This window comes from Cololabis saira, chromosome 24, assembly GCF_033807715.1.
Source record: "Cololabis saira isolate AMF1-May2022 chromosome 24, fColSai1.1, whole genome shotgun sequence".
NCBI classification, from domain to species: Eukaryota; Metazoa; Chordata; class Actinopteri; order Beloniformes; family Belonidae; genus Cololabis; species Cololabis saira.
The window spans coordinates 348,197-370,171 of record NC_084610.1 but is presented as its reverse complement, the minus strand read 5'-3'; the positions used below and the strand labels follow the sequence as shown (position 1 = coordinate 370,171).

Sequence of the window (21,975 nt, the reverse complement as noted above, 5' to 3'; positions counted from 1 at the left end):
AATATTTATGATACTCTCTTCATAGAGATATTAGAACTTTTCTCCATAAATGGTACAACTTGACTTATAGGGCTTCTCTTTTTCTCCATCCATATATTTCGTCCAATCAGTCCAATCACCTCCTGACCCTCTCTCTCCACCAGCAGCATGCAGGTTGACCATGCCATTGACCATGCCACAGAACAAGAAGTGAAGAACAGCATTAGAATTAATGGTGGTACTGATATTATGCTATACAAATCTGTGGCAACATCCAATATTGTCTTACCTTATAATGCGCTATTTGTAAAACGAAAACACCCGAAGTATGACTTACAAGATGCACCGGGCATATGTCTACAAAAGGACACTGTCACTTGAACTAGTTTGACCATAAGGGGGTGTATTTGTAAAAAGAATACACAAAGTATGGCTTACTAGAGTATCTGGCATATGTCTATAAAAGGTTCCTCAGTCATTTGCACTAGTTTTACCACACGTATGATCATATATGGGGTCACCATTATTCATGCTAACTATTTCATTGATTTCACTAATTCTGCACAAACAGCACTTATCTCATCAGTTAGCACCATCATTCAAACACATACTGTGTGAGTGTCATCAACTTAGCATGGTTAGTTTCAGCTTTCTGAACTTTTGTGTGGAAGAAGGTAGGAGCAAAAATGTGAATTTTCCCCTTTTTGAAAACCAATGAAGTTCCCGCTTCTCCAGGGCACTGCTGATTGGTCCGATGCCATGATGACACCGTCTGTGACAAAGCATGATCTGTGCTGATTGGAAGGATTAACTCACATGACTTCAAGACCTCACTGAGAAGTGTGGGGAAAGTAGTTTTTCATGTCCACGGAAATTACCGTATAGGTTACTCGCCCTATAAAGGTTTAAAGGGCAAGATTTAAAAAAAGATTGTTTTAACCTTTAAACACTTAGAGGGAAAACAAACACGTGATTAATTGTTTTTAACGTGATGGGAGAAAAGAAATACTGGAAATTGCATTTGTACGTTCATTTCTTGTTAGGAATTCCTGAACTCGTAGCAATGCCTTCATGCTCAAAAGTACTACTTTTCTACAGTATTTTTATATACATTACAGTATTATACTACATAAGTATTAATAATACTTATGTAGTGTATTATATTTCTTCACCCCTTTCTAAAAAATATGTTTTTGTCAAACTGAAAGATGTTGGTTTGATAGTCTCCTTCACCGCTTTATGGGTTTTTCTGCCATCTATCTAGTGGTCAGAATAAACAACTGCAACTGTTTAAAATTACAAACGGGCAAATGTAAAGTGCTATTAGTATATTTGTATTTTAGATGTTAATTTTATTATAATTTTATTATATTTTTTATGTAAAAAAAACTGTTGCAAGATCAAAGTTTATACACAAACTATTAAAATAAATGCAGACAGTTTTATTATTTTATTTTGAAACTGTGGTCATGTTTGAACCGTCATAGATGTCAGTTAAACAGCTACAACAGAGACGGGTCTACCAGACCAGACAGGCCGTGGGTGGAGTTTTGTTTTTATTTACGTACACGTATCCATGTATGTGAAGTTATTTATATACAATAGATGCTTCATTGTGATTTGTTTTTTGTCGTTGAACAAGTTTATTCTGGTTAATAAAAAAATAAAGCAACTTTTGGAGAGTTGGAACACCTCCAAAACCTGTTACCTGTTACGCCCTGTAGAGGTTTACCACGCCTCAGGTCAGAGGTCAGAGGTCAGGTGATTCACTGTTGTGTTGTTAGAGACAACAGTTGAACAACCTTTAGACAACCAGCTGCAGCGCAGGACGAGGACGCTTCTCACCATCGTACCCACGAGCTGCTGCCCAGATGAAGTCCACAGGAAACACAGTAGGCAGAAGATTAAACTCTCCTGCTCTCTAATCTTAATTTTCCTTCAGAAGTTGCCAATTTTAGTGTTATTTCAGTTTAATCGATGACCTGATCGGACTGATCAGGTCTGATTTCACTGCAGTAAAAGCTTGTTTGTCCACGTTTTGGTTCTTTCAGCACTAAATGTTGGGGAGTAACAGAATACATGTACCACCGTGATGTTTTCAGAGTAGTTTTGAGTAATTTTTGTTTTGTTTCTATAAATAAATGACGTACAATAGCACACAGTTACTGTTCATATTATTGATATTTTGGGTGCACATGCATGCATTCTTAATGTTGTTCTTATAGACAACAATTAGCCGGTAACATGTACTTACACTATTCTAAAGGGTTTAGTTTTATATTCTATTCTATGGGAGAGCTTTGATTTGTTTTAAATTCAATTCAATTTTATTTAAAAAGGAACAGTGTACAGTTAAAACATAAATGTTGCCATCTGTTGCACTGTACCAGATTATAGCTTTAAGCTAATTTGCATCTGCAGTCCCGTTTACCTTAAGTAAATGCAAAAATATTTAAATGTGAAAGTCGCTGCTATGTTCAACCACTTTGTAACCTTATTAAAGAAACAGAAAAATGTTTAAGTTTGAGTTCCTAATTAATGGTGAGTGAGTTTTAATATATATATATATATATATATATATATATATATATATATATATATATATATATATATATACACACATTTATACATGTATATATTTATATATGTATATATATATATTTATATATGTATATATATATATATATATATATATATATATATATATATATATATATATATATATATATATATATATGTATATAAAATGAAAAGTATTGTAAAAGTATTCAGAATACAATACTCTGATTAGACAAGGTAACAGAATACATTACAAAATACATTTTAAGTACTCAGTACCTAAATACAATTTCTACCCAACACTGTTGTCGTCTTAATGTTTCAGTGTTTGTCAGGAGTCTTTGGTGCTTGTGATCATTGTCTCCTCTCTTCCAGACTGATGTCAGATCAATATGACTCTGAGCCGTTGCCAACATGAACAGGTACGCCAGTCAACTCTGTTTTGTTTTGTACCTGAAAAATGTTCAAGTTTGAACCGTATCATCTGATATTCAGTCACAGTAATTAAAATTTGAACTCAGTTCATGCATTAAGGCTCCAGGATCTTTACTGTCTTTTTTATAACATAAGATTAGAACAACACCACCCTTACCCTCGATAGAGGACCTGCAGGTCTGGATCTGGACCCTAGTGGTCTGTAGAGGACCTGCAGGTCTGGATCTGGACTCTAGTGGTCTGTAGAGGACCTGCAGGTCTGGATCTGGACCCTAGTGGTCTGTAGAGGACCTGCAGGTCTGGATCTGGACCCTAGTGGTCTGTAGAGGACCTGCAGGTCTGGATCTGGACCCTAGTGGTCTGTAGAGGACCTGCAGGTCTGGGTCTGGACCCTAGTGGTCTGTAGAGGACCTGCAGGTCTGGATCTGGACCATAGTGGTCTGTAGTGGACCTGCAGGTCTGGATCTGGACCCTAGTGGTCTGTAGAGGACCTGCAGGTCTGGATCTGGACCCTAGTGGTCTGTAGAGGACCTGCAGGTCTGGATCTGGACCCTAGTGGTCTGTAGAGGACCTGCAGGTCTGGATCTGGACCCTAGTGGTCTGTAGAGGACCTGCAGGTCTGGGTCTGGACCCTAGTGGTCTGTAGAGGACCTGCAGGTCTGGATCTGGACCCTAGTGGTCTGTAGAGGACCTGCAGGTCTGGATCTGGACCCTAGTGGTCTGTAGAGGACCTGCAGGTCTGGATCTGGACCCTAGTGGTCGGTAGAGGACCTGCAGGTCTGGATCTGGACCCTAGTGGTCTGTAGAGGACCTGCAGGTCTGGATCTGGACCCTAGTGGTCTGTAAAGGACCTGCAGGTCTGACGTAGTTGTATTTTGGGGTTTCTATAAAACAATCTCAGTGTTTCCAGATAATCACAGAAATAACTCTTCCTTTGAACCCGTGTTGTGTTTGTTCTCAGGCCGAAACGTGAAGGACCAGAACCTCCCGTTGGACATCCTATGAACTTTAAAGGAGGACTCCAGTCGTCTGATCGGAGGTCAGATCCACCACAACCAGGGGGGAACCATACCTGACCTTCATCATGCTCCTCATCATCATCTCTGCTTCTTCCAGGACTTTCCCTGAGAGGAAGGACTCCTCAGACGTCAGCGGCGTCTCCATGAAGAGTGACCACTCCATGGGACATCCTCTGGACATCAGAGATGGGTGAGTCTTCAGGGATGAACACCTGAGCAGGGAACACGTTTCAACTGCTCATCAAACAGCAGCAACATTTATCTAGAAATGATATACCTGGAACCAACGGGAACCGATGAAGGGAAGCTGAGATTGGAGACATTAATGGACTGTATTTAAGTCAAGTACATCATCATTTGTCTCAATTTAAATATAATTAGCTAGAAATGGACTACCGTATTGGCCCCAATATAAGACGACCCTGATTATAAGACGACCCCACTTTTCAGTCTTATTTCAATGCAAAAAACACTGTCTTATATTCGGGCCAATATGGTAATTCTAATGTTGATGCCAGGTTTGCTCCTGTGGACTCTGAGTGGGATCTACCTGGACTTCAGGTGGGACGTATGAGACACCAACACGATGAACCCGTGTCTCAGCGTGTCCCCCTTCAGTCCACTCACGTCCTGTTCGGACCCCGGATATTTGACCCACATGACTCTCATTTGGAGCCGTTGTTCTGCCGATCCATGCTACCCTCCGAGAAATGCTACGTTGTGGTTCTGCGCACACGCACAGTCCATTTTCAATGTTTGATTGTCCATCATTTCTTGCCCGATGTAAAATGGATAATATGGGATGTTGAGTATTTGATCCTTCAAAATACACGACCCATGACATGAATTGCATTACACATTGTGAACATTATATGATAAAGAGAAAAGAAAAACAATTCTAGAGACAAGGACCACTTGGGGGTAAAGAAAGTGGTTTAGGGAGTAAAACACAGTAAAATTGTAGCTTTACAAAGGTATAAAACCATTAGGTAGCATTATTTTTGGCAAAGCAGCAGAAATTGGCAGAACACCGTAAAAGAAAAGCCAGCAGGAACTCGTTGGTGCCACCGGTCCTCCTCAAACCCGAGATGTTTCCCACACGGACCTGCTGGTTCACCACCCAATAACCAGTCAGGTTCAGTTACATTTTAACTTTTATGATGCTCTTCCAGTAAAGCTTGAGTTACATGACTTTATTACTATAATCCTGTTTATCTGCAGCAAGGAAGCTGAAATCTTCCTCCTCTTATCCAGAAAAACACATTTATGTTCTGGGAACAACTTCTTCCTTAGTGGCGTTAATGAGTGATGAATGAACTCGGGTCATCTTGCAGAAATGAATAAAGGAGCATTTGTGTTGTAGTTTGTCTTGTGATTCATTGTGAGCACATTTTTATTTTATTTTTAAAAAATTATTGGAAAAAAAAAAAAAACTACAAGCACAGAACTGCCCAGGATGAGGGAACATGTCAACAGGGCACAAAACACTACGAAATACTAATAATGTAAAAAAATAAATAAATAAATAAATTAAAAGTATACACAACATACAGATACACACATACACCAACATATAAGACGAACAGACAAGACAGAGGGAACCAGACAACGGGGAACACACAAAAAAATGAAAGCACTAGTGACAGAAAATTACGAGAAAATCACAGCATGTCTTTTAGCAAATCAGCTATAAAACGCCAAGAATCAGGAATACGCTCATTAGCACCATTGATTCGGGCTGTTGGGAGCTGCAGATACACAACGTCCAGAAAGGAAAGGATCCAGGCCTTGACTGTAAGAAAATGAGAGTTTCCAACAAGTAGGAATCATTTTCTTGGCTGCAGTCAATCCAGCAAAAATGACACGCTTCTTCAGCTTGGAAAGATTTAGGATGGACACGTTATTCAGAACCATCACACATATAGAAGTTTGTCTTGTGATTCTTGAAGGAATCTCAAAACGTTAACGAGTGAAGAGGAATACGTGATGCGGAAGGAGACGGAGCTCTTACATCAAACAAGTTTAGGAGTTGACTCCAGGTTTGAACCCGTGTTGTGTTTGTTCTCAGGCCTAAACGTGAAGGACCAGAACCTCCTGGACCCAGCGGCGTCTCCATGAAGAGTGACCACTCCATGGGACATCCTCTGGACATCAGAGACGGGTGAGTCTTCAGGGATGAACACCTGAGCAGGGAACACGTTTCAACTGCTCATCAAATAGCAGCAACATTTATCTAGAAATGATATACCTGGAACCAACGGGAACCGATGAAGGGAAGCTGAGATTGGAGACATTAATGGACTGTATTTAAGTCAAGTACATCATCATTTGTCTCAATTTAAATATAATTAGCTAGAAATTGACTAATTCTAATGTAGATGGACATCCTATGAACTTTAAAGGAGGACTCCAGTCGTCTGATCGGAGGTCAGATCCACCACAACCAGGGGGGAACCATACCATATCATCATGCTCCTCATCATCATCTCTGCTTCTTCCAGGACTTTCCCTGAGAGGAAGGACTCCTCAGACGTCAGCGGCGTCTCCATGAAGAGCGACCACTCCATGGGATATCCTCTGGACATCAGAGACGGGTGAGTCTTCAGGGATGAACACCTGAGCAGGTTTCATGGATGGACCACCAACTCTGACCAGTGTGTTTGTTGTTTGTTTCCTTCAGATTTGACCGGGACGAGCCGGAGATGCTCAGCGGTCGGTCTGGACATCAGAATCCAACGGACCTGGACGTCATCTTCAAGGTTTCCACATGCAGACCTGAACAATAAAACCATCTCAAATATTAGATTCATAATTTACGCTTCGGTTCTCCGGATATCTCCATCAGCGCAGGGGTTTTGTGTTTGTTGTCCAGCAACCACCGTGACGATGTCACATGCCTTTGTCCCTGCAGCTTCTCGAGGAGAACATCTTCACGTTCGTGACTGCAGAGCTGAGGAGGATCCACGCTGTCCTCCGTCCTCATGGCAGAGCGTGCTCGGCCGGCCAGAGGGAGGATGAGGAGGGGGAGGACGAAGAGCAGACTAGGAGCAGCAGAGAGGCCTTCCTGAAGATCACGCTGCACGTCCTGGCGAGGATGAAGCAGGAGCAGCTGGCGGACGTCCTGTACAGCAGTAAGACGACTTCCTTTTTTTTTGTGATCAATTTTTTATTAAGAACCTCATGGATACAAGATGATCATGGTATTGTCATAAATGGCATATAGAATGGTCAGAGATTCCTCCTTTTTCTTATATTAAATAAAACAAAAAAATAAAATAAACAAAAAATAAATAGACATAGTCTGTCCAGCGTGTTCTGGGTTTTCCCCGGGGTCTCGTCCCAGAGGGACATGCTTGGAACACCTCCATAGGAAGGAGGGCGGAGGGACATGCCTGGAATACCTCCCTAGGGAAGGAGGGACATGCCTAGAACACCTTCCTAGGGAGGAGGGGTAGTGGAGGGTCCGGCCCTTTCAAGGAGCTGGGTTCCAGAGCCCAAGCTATGTGTGGAGGTGAGCCCGACTATCTCTAGCCGGTATCTCTCAACCTCACGCACAAGCTCCGGCTCCTTCCCCCTCAGCGAGGTGACATTTCATGTCCCCACTGAGAGGGTTTTAGTCCAGGGATTGGGTCGTCGAGGCCCCCCGCCACGACTGCTACCCAGCCCAAATTGCACCAGCCTCTCATGGACCTTCCTGCGGGTGGTGGGCCTACAGGAAGGCAGGCCCACGTCTCTGTTTCGGGCTGAGCCCGGCCGGGTAACACGGGCAAAGACCCGGCCACCAGGCGCTCGCAAACGAGCCCCGACCCCAAGCCTGGCTCCAGGGAGGGGCCCCGGTGACGCCGATCCGGGCGACGTAGCGGTCCTTGGTCTTTTCTTATCCATGATTGGCTTATGAACTGCTCTTAGTCTGGCCCGTCACCTAGGACCTGTTTGCCATGGGAGACCCTACCAGGTGTGTAAGGCCCCCGACAACATAGCTCCTAGGATCACTCGGGCACACAAACCCCTCCACCACAGTAAGGTGGCAGTTCAAGGAGGGGTAGACATAATGCTTGAAACATTTTCCCAAAATCTAGTAAGAGGACTTCCTGTGGCGTTCGGGCTTCAGGGCTCGTTTTCACCACAAGCTGTATTAAAGAAAACATTTTCTTCTTCCCCAGAAACTGTTGCCCCGACGTGCCGAACTTCCCTGAAGTCCAGCCTAAAGAAGAAGTACCAGCACTTGTTTGAGGGGATTCCTAAAGCAGGAAACCCGACTCTTCTGAAGCAGATCTACACCGAGATCTTCATCACGGAGGGCGGGAGCGGAGAGGTCAACGCCGAGCACGAAGTCAGACACATCCAAGCAGCACCCAGGAAAGCCACCCGACCCGAAACAACCATCCGACACGAGGACGTCTTCAAGCTGCCGCCTGGGAGAGAAGAGCCGGTCAGAACCGTGGTGACCAAGGGCGTGGCCGGCATCGGGAAGACCGTCCTCACGCAGAAGTTCACGCTGGACTGGGCTGAAGGCAGAGCCAACCAGGACATCCAGTTCTTGTTCCCGTTCACCTTCAGGGAGCTGAACGTGCTGAGGGAGAGAGAGTTCAGCCTGGTGGGACTCGTCCATCACTTCTTCCCTGAAACCACACAGATCTGCAGGTTCCAGGAGTTACGGTTCGCGTTCATCTTCGACGGTCTGGACGAGAGTCGACTTCCTCTGGACTTCCACAGCCACGAGACCCTGACTGATGTCTCGGAGCCCGCCTCAGTGGCCGCGCTGCTGACCAACCTGGTCAGGGGGAAGCTGCTTCCCTCCGCTCGCCTCTGGATCACCACGCGGCCCGCGGCGGCCAATCAGATCCCTCCTGACTGCGTGGACATGTTGACGGAGGTCCGAGGCTTCACCGACCTGCAGAAGGAGGAATACTTCAGGAAGAGGTTCGGACACGAGAAGAAGGCCAGCCGGATCATCTCCCACATCGAGACGTCCCGCAGCCTCCACATCATGTGCCACATCCCCGTCTTCTGCTGGATCACCGCGTCGGTCCTGGAGGAGGTTCTGAAGACCAGGAAGATAGGAGAGCTCCCCAAGACCCTGACGGAGATGTACATCCACTTCCTGGTGGTGCAGGCCAAGCTGAAGAGGGTGAAGTACGACGGAGGAGCGGAGACGGACCCTCACTGGAGCCCGGCCAGCCGGAGGATGATGGAGTCTCTGGGGAAACTGGCCTTCGAGCAGCTGCAGAAGGGAAACCTCATCTTCTACGAGTCCGACCTGGCGGAGTGTGGCATTGACGTCACAGCGGCGTCCGTCTACTCGGGCGTCTTCACGCAGATCTTCAGACAGGAGCACGGCCTGTACCAGGACCGGGTCTTCTGCTTCGTCCACCTGAGCGTCCAGGAGTTCCTGGCGGCTCTTTACATCCACATGACCTTCGTCAACTCTGGAGTCAACCTGCTGGACGAGCCGAGGAAAACCCCCGAGGCGTCGAGGCCGCGCCGCGCCGCGTCCCCTGAAACGCTCTTCTACCGGAGCGCCGTGATGAGGGCGCTGCAGAGCCCCAACGGACACCTGGACCTGTTCCTCCGCTTCCTCCTGGGCCTCTCCCAGCCCAGCAACCAGGCACTGCTGCGAGGCCTGCTGGCCCGCACACGCGCCGGCCCGCGGGCCTCCCAGGAGACGGTGCGCTACATCAAGTGGAGGATCGAGAAGAATCCGTCTGCAGAGAAGTGCATCAGCCTGTTCCACTGCCTGAATGAGCTGGACGACCGCTCGCTGGTGGAGGACATCCAGCAGGCGCTGGCTTCAGGAGGCCTCGGCCCGGGGGAGCTGTCTCCGGCCAAGTGGTCGGCGCTGGTCTTCCTCCTGCTGTCATCAGAGAAGTATCTGGACGTCTTCGACCTGAGGAAGTACTCGGCTTCGGAGGAGGCTCTGCTGAAGCTGCTGCCGGTGGTCAAGGCCTCCAACAAAGCTCTGTAAGCTCACCGATCCGCCGGGGCTCCTGCCAAAGGATGTGTACTGAACATTAAAAAAGGCTTTTCAGATCTTAGAGAGATTATAAAACCTTGAAGATCATTTTGACCCGTTTCCCCAGGTTGAGTGGGTGTAACCTCTCCGAGGTCAGCTGTGCAGCTCTGTCCTCGGTTCTGAGCTCGCGGTCCTGCAGTCTGACAGAACTGGACCTGAGTAACAACGACCTGCGGGATTCGGGGGTCCAGCGGCTTTGTGATGGACTACAGAGGCCACAGTGTAAACTGGAGTCCCTCAGGTCTGAGTTTCAAGGTTTCATTCAAAGGGAAATGGGGGATGTGGGTGTGAAGTAAAGTTGCTTTCGTCAACGATAATTATGACTAAATATCGTCGTCAACGAACCTTTATCACCTGAGGAAAACGAGACGAGACAAAATTAAAATGCAGGTTGTGACGATAACGATAATTAAATATATAATGCAATATCGTAGCGGAACAAAAACGAGACAAAAATGTAGATTACAAAATAAAAACTGCTAAAATGTGTCTTAATTTTCGTTAACCAAAACAAAACCAAATGTTCTACCAAAGATTCTTAATGTCCATGTTTTCAGTAGTTTCCTCTGGTTTAGTTCTGCTGCTGGGTGACGTTAGTCCAACCTGATCTCACAAAAATCCGTGAAATGCCCACGACCTCTCACCACTATTTTCCGTGGTATATACATGGAAAATTGTATAATTCCGTGTGAGCAGCACGGATATTGTACCATGCAAAGTCAATGGGATCCGTTGTCGAGATATATACACGGATTATGACATTATTATTATTATTTATATATTATTCTTTGTTATAGTGGCTAAATTATGAGTTTTTGTTGCGCATGGTACTGTTTGTTACTGTCAGTTTGTAAAAGCATGTTTTTAACGCTGTTTTAGCAGTGTTTTATTGAGGTTTTAATGGGAGCACCACGGATATAGTCAATGGGATCCGTGGTCGTGATATATACACGGATTATTACATTATTATTATTTATATATTATTCTTTGTTATTTTGGCTAAATTATGAGTTTTTGTCGCGCAAGGTACTGTTTGTTACTGTCAGTTTGTAAAAGCATGTTTTTAACGCTGTTTTAGCAGTCTTTTATTGAGGTTTTAATGGGAGCACCACAGATATAGTACTATGCGAAGTCAATGGGATCCGTGGTCGTGATATATACACGGATTATGAAATTATTATTATTTACATATTATTCTTTATTATAGTGGCTAAATTATGAGTTTTTGTCACGCAAGGTACTGTTTGTTACTGTCAGTTTGTAAAAGCATGTTTTTAACGCTGTTTTAGCAGTGTTTTATTGAGGTTTTAATGGGAGCACCACGGATATATAGTACAATGCGAATCAATGGATACCGTTGTCGTGATATATACACGGATAATGACATTATTATTTATATATTATTCTTTATTATAGCGGCTAAATTATGAGTTTTTGTCGCGCAACGTACTGTTTGTTACTGTCAGTTTGTAAAAGCATGTTTTTAACGCTGTTTTAGCAGTGTTTTATTGAGGTTTTAATGGGAGCGCCACGGATATAGTACTATGCGAAGTCAATGGGATCCGTGGTCGTGATATATACACGGATTATGACATTATTATTATTTACATATTATTTTTTGTTATAGTGGCTAAATTATGAGTTTTGGTCGCGCAAGCTACTGTTTGTTACTGTCAGTTTGTAAAAGCATGTTTTTAACGCTGTTTTAGCAGTGTTTTATTGAGGTTTTAATGGGAGCACCACGGATATAGTACTATGCGAAGTCAATGGGATCCGTCACCCGATTTGACTGCTGTCATACCATTGAATGAAGGATGAAAACGATAACAATCATCCCATAGATATGGGCCAATAGGGCCCTACTCTACCTACTAGTAGGCGCAGGAGGCTGTTATCGCCCCTCCCTATGGCTAACCCCATGTTATTAATGCTTGCTATGGAGCTCACACCTCATTATCGCCCCTTTCTATGGCTAACCCCATGTTATTAATGCTCAGTAGGCACAGAAGTTTTTTTTATGAAGCTCACACCTCACCTCCCTTTTTTATGTATTTAGCTAAAATTTTAAAACCTGAACAATAGAATTAAGCGTAAAAAAATTCAGACTCCTAGCTAAAAGCGTTAGTGAACTATGCCAAAAAAGACACAAAATAGGCCCTGTTCCATTAGTCAGGAGGCTCTCAGATCTATACGTTTCTACACCCTCCTAACCAGCCAGGACGTTTTGGAGGAAACACTGTTGCAGAAGTCATAGAAGTCTAGTTTTTTATATGTTGTTTGGGGGAATCCCCTGAACAGACAGACGTTAGTTTGGTGCAGATCGGACCTGTACTTTTCGATGGGCGGGGCTTTGAAACTGCAACGCCAACAAGCTCTGTGGAAGTCGTACAGCCACGTGACCAAAAGATCCTAGCAAAGGAGGTTCTGCATTGCAACATAGTCAAAAATCAGCCTCCCAGCTCAAAGCGTTAGTGAATTATTCAAAAAACACACAAAAAAGTCCCCAAAAAGGCACCACACACGGTGACCTTTGGCACTTCCGAAGGTCGCACGGGTCTGGACCTTGGCACAGTGGATGAGAGTCACCTCCTGATACAGAGTCTAGAATTTCAGCCTCCTAGCTCAAAGCGTTAGTGAACTGTGCAAAGAAAGACACGAAATAGGCTTTGCAGGCCCGAAAAGCAACACACGCGGTGACCTTTGACACTTTGGAAGGTCACACAGATCTGATACTCGGCACAATGGATGAGAGCCACCTCCTGATACAGAGTCTAGAATTTCAGCCTCCTAGCTCAAAGCGTTAGTGAACTGTGCAAAAATAGACACAAAATAGGACTCATAGGCAAACCTATAACAATACATAACAAACCTCCTGTGCCTACTGAGCATTAATAACATGTCATAATGGAAGGAGAACTAATTAAAACGGATGTCCTTAACATGAACCTATTGTATTATTGAATTATCAAGGACACTTTCGTGTTTTTGTGTTTAGAAACGTTAAAGATATTAAAAGAAAACCATAACACAATGAGGAAAATACTGTGGCGAACAAGTCGTGCCCAGAGCGTGTCTCGAACCACAGTCTCCCAGACCACAGTCAACTGCACTAACCAGTCGGCCAAATGCTGATGTGTTGCCCAGGCGGGCAAGGCCTTATCTTATCTGTGGTCGTTACACTATGTTCCAAAAAGTATTGTTTTTAATGGACAAGATCCGGCATTTTACGTTGAATTCTATCGTTCAGGTTTTAAAATTCTAGCTAAATACATAAAAAAGGGAGGTGAGGTGTGAGCTTCATAACAAAACGTCTGTGCCTACTGAGCATTAATAACATGGGGTTAGCCATAGAAAGGGGCGATAATGAGGTGTGAGCTCCATAGCAAGCATTAATAACATGGGGTTAGCCATAGAAAGGGGTGATAACAGCCTCCTGCGCCTACTAGTAGGTAGAGTAGGGCCAAGCTGACAGTAACTAACAGTACTTTGCGCGACAAAAAACTCATAATTTAGCCACTATAACAAGGAATAATATATAAATAATAATAATGTCATAATCCGTGTATATATCACGACAACGGTATCCATTGATTCGCATTGTACAATATCCGTGGTGCTCCCATTAAAACCTCAATAAAACACTGCTAAAACAGCGTTAAAAACATGCTTTTACAAACTGACAGTAACAAACAGTACCTTGCGTGACAAAAACTCATAATTTAGCCACTATAACAAAGAATAATATATAAATAATAATAATGTCATAATCCGTGTATATATCACGACCACGGATCCTATTGACTTCGCATGGTCAATATCCGTGGCGCTCACACGGAATTATACCATTTTCCGTGTATATACCATGGAAAATAGTGGTGAGAGGTCGTGGGCATTTCACAGATTTTTGTGAGATCAGGTTGCGTTAGTCCTCAATCCCAGTCGCTGCAGCGGGAAATCAGATCCAGAAGATGCAGCTGCAGGTTAGAGGCTGATGCCGTTAACGCAGAGCTCTAGGTTCACGTCCATTAAAAACAAAGTTACATAGAGAAATGCGGGGATCTGCTCTGGGGCTGGAGAAGAAGAAGATCCATCTTTGGATACACTTTCCTACATAGACGTGGAAAAGAAAACCCAATGTGTTGTGGAAAAAGAAAAAGATGTGGAGAAATGCGGAAAAATAAATATGTTGTAAACTCAAATTAGAGTCTTTGTATCTGGAATGAATTTATTCTTGAGTCTATAAGGTAACAATAATATAATGATAAGATAACCTTGTTTGAGTTTGGCTAAATACAATCTTTGACTAAAACTAGACTAAAATGGTCCTTGACAATTCTGACTAAAATAAGACTAAAATCCTCAGACTTTTAGTCAACTGGAACTTGACACGACTAAAAGGAGAATGAACGTGATTAAAACTAATTCAAACTAAAATGATAGCTCGACCCAAAGACCAGACTAAAGGCCAATCCCAATAAACCCCCTACTTTCTACCACTAGCCCTACTTTCATAAACTACCCCTAAAAAAGAAGCCACAGATTTTAGGGCACTTGAAATCTTCCCAGGGGCCTGTCCCAATACACCCATTACTCCTACTTTCAGCACCACCACTACAATCAGGAAGCCGAGAGCCAAAAGCTGTTTTAATTTCAGCTGTAGCGCTGTTAATATGCCACTTTATTAAGTTTTAATATTTTTTCAGGCGTAAAAGTAACCATTAAGATCCCCAACCTGGGCTCAGTTTATCCAATCATTTAGCAAGATAAATGTTGGTTTAATGGATGAAATCTAACAGTTGTAGCTACACCTGTTAAGAAATTTGCTCTGAAAATTTCGGGATCTCTGCCTGCCGGCTCGGGAGCTGATTTATGGTTCCGCGTTAAATCAACGCAGAGCCTACGGCGTAGGGTACGGCGTAGGGTACGGCGTAGGGTACGGCGTAGGGTACGGCGTAGGGTACGGCGTAGGGTACGGCGTACGTTGCCGTAGGCTCGGCGTTGGTGTAACGCGGAACCATAAATCAGCCTTTATTCTGGCGAGGTTTGAAAAAGACTTCACAACAACGGGCAAACAAGTGATAATGTACATTCACTGAGTGAATATTATGAAAGTAAAATATATATTTCTCGCTAGAAATGTATTCAAAACGCATTTTTATGCAGAAACTAACTCAAAATATTGATTTTATTCACTAAAAAATAAGAAATGTTTTTTTTTTTTATTCAGTCCGCAAATGACGACGAAAACCATTTTGGGAAATTTTTCTGGCCCTAGTTCAGCTACTGAGCATCGGAAAACCCTTGGTCCGTAGGGCAAGATTCATAGCCACTACAGTACCCCTAGGTGAAAAGATGAATTGGGACACCACTACCCTCACGGGAACGCGCAAAATTTAGTGGGAGTATTGGGACAGGGCCTAAAACTAAAATTGAAACAGGCTGCCAGAAACAACACTAATGTGAAGAAAACAAAATTGGGATCAACCTTCTGCAGGCCCCCGAGGACCTGACCTGAAGATCCCTGGTCTAACCCGTGTCTGGTGCTGGTTCTGCAGGCTGTCGGGGTGTCTGATCACGGAGGAGGGCGTTTCCTCTCTGGCCTCGGCTCTGACCTGCAACCCCTCCCACCTGAGAGAGCTGGACCTGAGCTACAACCACCCCGGGGGCCCAGGCTTGGAGCTCCTCTCTGCCGGGCGTAAGGACCCCCTCTGGGGGCTGGAGACTCTCAGAGTGGACCACGCTGCAGCCTGGACCCTGACCACGGGCCTGAGGAAGTGTAAGTCACCCCCCCCCCCCCACACACACACACACTGATTGAAGGCATCACGATCATGGAGATGGTTCATCCATACTGATTCTAAATGTAGTAAAGACTATCCATGAAGGGCAGCTGTATAGAACAGGTCACTGAAGCTAAACTTCTAGGAATACTTCTCGATCTGTCGTGGCAGAATCACATAGACAAGATAACAGGCAAAATGGGGAAAGGTATATCTACGATTAGAAGATACTCCTCTTTATTAATGTGGTAATGGAGTGATGTAATTGTATTTACTTATGTATTTATTTATGTATCCTCCTGAGAACCAAAGAAAAAAAGTGTCTTACAATTTCTGTTTTTGTGTGATTTCCTATCTATTTGGGCCTAAAAAAACACCTTACAATTTTAATTTCTTTAAATATATTTTTTATTTTAATTTCACAGCATGTCCACTGTAGAGGACAACAGGACGATTTCCGTGTAAAAATAGTACAGAATTTAGAAAACGAGAAAAAAGGAGCATCTTTAGAGTGATATTCACCCAGGAACACATTCAATTTGAACAAAATACAACAAAATACACATCTGTCTCACTCTTCTGTTACATGTTGCTTGCAAGAACAAAAAACACATATTCAGTTCAACCGTGAACTATAACACATAGAACATAAGTAGTTCTGCTTTTCTTCTTCCTTTGGATATTTTAGCTGTGATAATCCATGAAGCATGTTTTCTTTTTTGTTATGCAGAGGAACATCTTGCATTTGGTGCACCTGATGTATGTCTTGCCATTGCAGCCGTTGTTCCTGCATCTTTCTGCATGTTTGATATCCATCATCTCTGGCATGTGCCTGGCTCCTAGTCTGCGTACAGATGGCTCTGGTTGTGGGATCCTTGTTTTGGTTGGTGGCTGATACTCTTCCTCACTGTCTTCACTGCTGTCATCAAATGAAGGACTATCCAGCAGCTCTTCAGCCAGGTGCAATTTGAAGTCCAGGTACTGCTGTGTGTTCTTAGTTGGTCGATTCAGCGCTTTACTGTCAGACTTGTATTGGATCCAAGCGTTTGTGATGGCAACATCAAAGAAATGCGTCATCTCGCGCGACGTCCACTTCTTGGTCCTGGTTGAAATGCGATAGAAGCTCAGCATTCGGTCACAGAGGTCTACGCCACCCATGTTGTCATTATATTCCCTTATTACTGCTGGCCGTCTCACCTGGACATGACCTTTGTCCTTCTTGGACCATCTGCTACAGATATCTTCTGGATCTTTCCCATAGACAGTGGAGACCATCAGAACTGGTTTATTATCAAACCATTTCGTCACTGCCAGCTCAGGCCCCCTCCGGACCAACATCACTGAAGCCCCTCTCCTTTCTTTTCTCAGCTGCTTATCTCCGGGTAGCTGGCATTGCTTTGGAACCCTGTTCTTCATAATAGTTCCAGTTGCTGGAAGACCCTTTGAGAGCAAAGCGTCCATGAGATCGATTGTTGTGAAATATCGATCAAAGAACACATAAGTTCCTGTAGGAACTGACTCGACCATTCGCAAGACCGCTGCAGCTCCAACTCCCAGTCTTTGGCCCCTGAATGTGTTCTTGCCCTGATAAACCTCAAAATCCAGGACCAGGCCGTTTGGCGAGGCAAGGACAAAAACCTTTAGGCCAGTAGGGTTTGGCTTTCCCGGCACATACTGCCTGACTGGGCAGCGGCCTGTGAACGGGATGATTTGCTCATCAACACACACCTTGTCACACCTTGGAAGGTTGAGACAACCTTGCCTCACACGGTCAAGCAATGGTCTGACTCTCCAAAGAATGTCTGACTCCTTTGCCTTTTCAGGTACATCCAAGTCATTGACAATCTTGAGTGAGCTTCTCAGCTTGTAGAACCTATCCCTTGTCATTTTCCTGCTAATAAGTGGTACTTTAGTTTTTTGAGCCCAAAACATTTTTACTCTGGGATAGCCAAGGCAGGCCATGTGTACTGATATGCCAAAGAAAATCTTGATTTCTTGGGCAGTAGTATTCAGTGACACTCCTGTAGTTTGCAGGTGTCTTTGATTTGTAAAGGTTGCCAGATTCTCAAAGATTTTGTCATCAATGTACTGTGAAAAGTACTGGATTGGACTCCAGTATTCCCGGATTTTAGGGTCATCTTGATACACAGGAAGCCCAGGTAGCACAGGTGTGAATCTGTTATTATGGATAGAAAAAAAATACACAAATAAATTCAAGTTAATAAAAGGAATAACAGTTCATTTTTGTATTAATGCAGTAATTTCAGTGTCATGGATGTGATATGACTCCCTATTGACCAACTTTACAAGCATATTTTTAGGTAACTTGCATATATTTTAACAGCATTTACGCATAGTACAAATACTACTATAACCTAACATGATAATAAAATTAAATACATTAGCCTGAAACTAAATAAAACATACAAGTTAGTCCTGGCCCACAGAGCACGACGACTTTCCTGCTCCTTCTCTGCCTCTGACTCTGTCTCATCAGATTCTCCTAGATCTTCTTCCTCTCCTTCTTCATCATCATTTTCCCCTATCACAGGCTGATACTCATCCTCCTCATCCTTTTCCTCATCTGAAAGCTCCAAATCTGAATGTCCCTCTATTATCCGGTATAGAATCCTCTCTGCTTCAGTTCTTTCTCCTACAACAATGTGCAGTCATTAAATACATTAAAATGGTCCTGGTGTCCACTACAGTTGACATTCATTAAATGACCGTTATTTCAAAACAAAACTCATGAAACTGTTTTCAGAAGTAAAAATATTGTTACTGACAAGTTAATGAACAAGAATATATATAATTATCATGGTAAAAATAGCAATAGATATAAAATATTTGACTTACCTCTCCTCTTTCCATAAAATGTGGTTGTTGGTATGGCAGCCATCTTCATAGAGAAAAAAAGTAAAGTTCCCAGCATGCAAACCCATCACATGACACATCACTGGAAAGCCCAGGATGTCCTCTACAAAGCACTTTAGGGCTTGATGGGGTAACTCAAAATACTTAAGGAAGATAAAGGTGAACAAAATGTCAATTATAAAGGACATAAATGAATGGGCCGGTTCTCAGGAGGGTATTCATACATTTAAAATGTTAAGTATTATATGAAGTATATATATGAATGTACTTTTAATCTTCATGGACCCCAGGAAGACTAGCTGGCGTTTTGCGTCCGCTAATGGGGATCCGAAATAAAAAACAAAACAAAACAAAACACAAATCTTGTTGCTGCAGATGCTCGTGAAATCACTCTGGATCCAAACTCGGCGCACGGCAACCTGGAAGTGTCGGACGACTGCCGGCGGGTGACGGTGGTGAAGGAGCAGCAGGAGCAGCAGCCGCAGCGCCTCCACCCGAAGAGGTTCCAGCACTACCAGCAGCTGCTGTGCAGGGCCGGCCTGAGCAGCCGCTGCTACTGGGAGGTCCGTTGGGAGGGGATGGTGAGCATTGCTGCCACCTACAGGGGGATCGGGCGGGGCGGGGAGGGCCTGGACTGCCTGCTCGGGGGGAACCGCCGGTCCTGGGGCCTGTACTGCGTCGGGGACGACTGCTTCGTGTTCCACAACAACGAGAAAAGAGACGTGCCGGCACTGTCCTCCGGCTCCAGCAGAGTCGGGGTGTATCTGGACTGGAGCGCGGGGACGCTGTCCTTCTACGTGGTCTCCTCGGACAGCCTGGTCCACCTCCACACCTTCAGCACCACCTTCACGGAGCCCCTCTACCCTGCTTTCAGGGTGGGCTTCCAGCCCAGCCAGGCCGGCTCCTCCGTGTCTCTCTGTGCGGTGGCCGAGGTGGCGTCCGTCCAGGAGACACAAGGCCCTCCGGAGCAGGAAACAGCTGATGAAGGATGGTTCTGAAGACTCTGGACACAAACACCGATCTAACAGGGTCTTCAGCTTCTGCAGCTCCAGACATGAATAGTGACTCTTGGAAGAGGTTAAAGCTGCAGTCGGGAACAAAAATCAGAGAATTTGAACCCGTCCAAACTTGTATTTCCAGTGAGGTTGTCTGAGTTTCCTCCCGGACTGAAAACTAACTTACGGACTCATCTTTCCTCCACGTTCTGGTCCTATCTGGAACAGAGGAAAAAGTGTTTTATGGGGACTGGATGGAGACAGGTATTTGGTCGATTCAGCATTTAAGGGATTCAAGTGAGGACTTTGTTAAAGTTTTTTATTTTTTATTATGAAAAACAGGTTTTCTCTTGCTTTAACATATATAAAGTGGTCTCCCCTCAGCCTGCCAACTCAGAGAAGGAGGAAAGCAACCAAATTCTGCAGTGTCTGTAAAGCCGCCCGGATGATCCGTCCAGTGTGATGTGGATCTACGAGCCAATAAGATTCTGCTTCCGCTTTATAAGGCATTTAAAATCCTTACATTTTCTCAGAAACCGGCAGTGTGCCCTATAATCTGGGGCACTTTATGTAGGAATTTTGTTGAGCTCAAACCAGTTTTATGTAGTACCTGTGGTAAGTTCTAGTCCTACCTGGAACAGAGAAAAAAGTATTTTTTATTGGGACTGGACCGAGACAGGTATTTGGTCCAATCAGCATTTTAAAGGGATTCAAGATATTACTATGTTGATTTTGGAAGTAAATTTAATATGAAGTGCACTAAACAGTAACACTCACTAAGCCTGGCGAACATGACAAAAGTGACCCTGCAAAGGATAAAGCGGGTATAGATAATGGATGGATGGATGGATGTTGTAAATAATTGTGTTTTAAGGTGCCTGTGACACGTTCGGTGTGAATGCACAGGAAAAGTACGCTGAAAGATGTCAAAACTTAACTCACCTTGTATACCAGTCTGAATGTATTGATTCATGTAATGTCAGATTTTGATTGATAAAGTTGGACATGTTGGACATGCACACTGTGATTTCAGCCGTTTTCTACAGGTGAGAACAGGTAGGCCTGGACCTGTTTGTTTGTGGATCCAGGTAACCGCTTGGATTGCAATGCATTGTGCCTAACGATGGTGAACTATGGGATGCATGAAGCGATGGCTGTATTAGTGCGCTGATGGCGGCGCGATTCTTTCGTGCGTTATGTGATTGGATGACTAAAGTTTGTGGCAGAAATGTGTGGCATCTGGTGTTCAAAGACATGAGCTTGTCGAATTGCTTGGATTGAATCTGTTTTGTCAAAGAATTTAAATGTGATGTGGATTAATCTAAATGGATTTTGGATGAATTTCAAACCAAATATCTGGATGAACCTACACTTTTGATGGTTTGTGATTGTTGCTTCACACAAAATAAAATCTAAAAGTGAGTCAGTTTAATGCTGTTGCTGTATGTCCGAACATAGAACCTGGAAAAGGAGAAATAAAACTTGCTACCAAAGCTTTGGATTACAGCGTTGCATTCAAGGACCAATTGGAAGAATAGACACAGGACAATGTACTTTAAACTCAAATAAATCACCAGGTGAAATGAATATCTCTGAACAACCACCTAATAAAATCAGTGAGTTATAACAAGCTCCTGTTGAAAGGGTCAATATGTAGGCCTAATGTACTTTATTTATATAGCAATTTACAACAGCCGTTCGGTGTGCCAAAGTGCTTTACAGCAAGTAATAGATAAAAGGAGGATACATAAGAAAAACACAACAACAATAAAATACAACTAAATATTCTAAGACAAAAGTGTCATCACACTACTGGCTTTATGCCGGGCGACCCGTCAGCTTCTGTCCCCACCACACGGAGCCCACAGGATGACCTTCAGCCCTGTGACAGCATCTCTAAGTAAAATTCGGCATCCTCACGCTCATCTGTTCACTTAAAAGGTTAACAAATCTTGCTTTTTTAGCTGCAAAACATAAGGCACTGATGGGACAACATGGCTCGGAAGAAGAGGAGCTGAAGCTACATAAAAAGAGGAGAGAGCCGTTAATTTTACTGGAAAATGAAATTGCTGAGGAAAAGGCTAAATTAAGCTTAATAAAATCAAAAAGTAGTGTTGGTGGCACAACAAGGTCATGGTTTGAGTTTTTTATTTTATTTGACTCGTACAGTCAAACTACTGTATCTACAGTACATTTGTTAAGTTAAATGGCTTGTTGTTATACGGTCATTTTGTACCTCTGATACATCTGGGATGGGGAGAGGTGAGGGCGGGGGGCCTCCAAATTACATTTCGCTTAGGGCCCCAAGTTACCCCTGTGAT

General features: G+C 43.9%; 1 protein-coding gene across 1 annotated transcript; it reads left to right on the top strand.

The window, feature by feature from the left end:
- Positions 1-1,756: 1,756 nt before the first annotated feature.
- On the top strand, positions 1,757-21,123 carry LOC133425184 (NLR family CARD domain-containing protein 3-like). Its single transcript, XM_061715890.1, has 12 exons — positions 1,757-1,871; positions 2,914-2,960; positions 3,935-4,012; positions 4,090-4,182; positions 6,061-6,153; positions 6,494-6,586; positions 6,673-6,751; positions 6,904-7,123; positions 8,156-9,953; positions 10,073-10,246; positions 15,561-15,781; positions 19,035-21,123. The coding sequence occupies exons 2-12, from the start codon at positions 2,953-2,955 to the stop codon at positions 19,655-19,657; spliced, it is 3,480 nt and encodes a 1,159-aa protein (XP_061571874.1). The 5' UTR covers positions 1,757-1,871; positions 2,914-2,952; the 3' UTR covers positions 19,658-21,123.
- The last annotated feature ends 852 nt before the right edge of the window (positions 21,124-21,975 follow it).

Excerpts from the sequence above, each read along its gene's own strand:
- LOC133425184 (XM_061715890.1), top strand. Across the intron at positions 4,183-6,060 it reads CCTCTGGACATCAGAGATGG|GCCTAAACGTGAAGGACCAG; the intron begins GTGAGTCTTCAG and ends GTTTGTTCTCAG. Across the intron at positions 9,954-10,072 it reads AAGGCCTCCAACAAAGCTCT|GTTGAGTGGGTGTAACCTCT; the intron begins GTAAGCTCACCG and ends CCGTTTCCCCAG.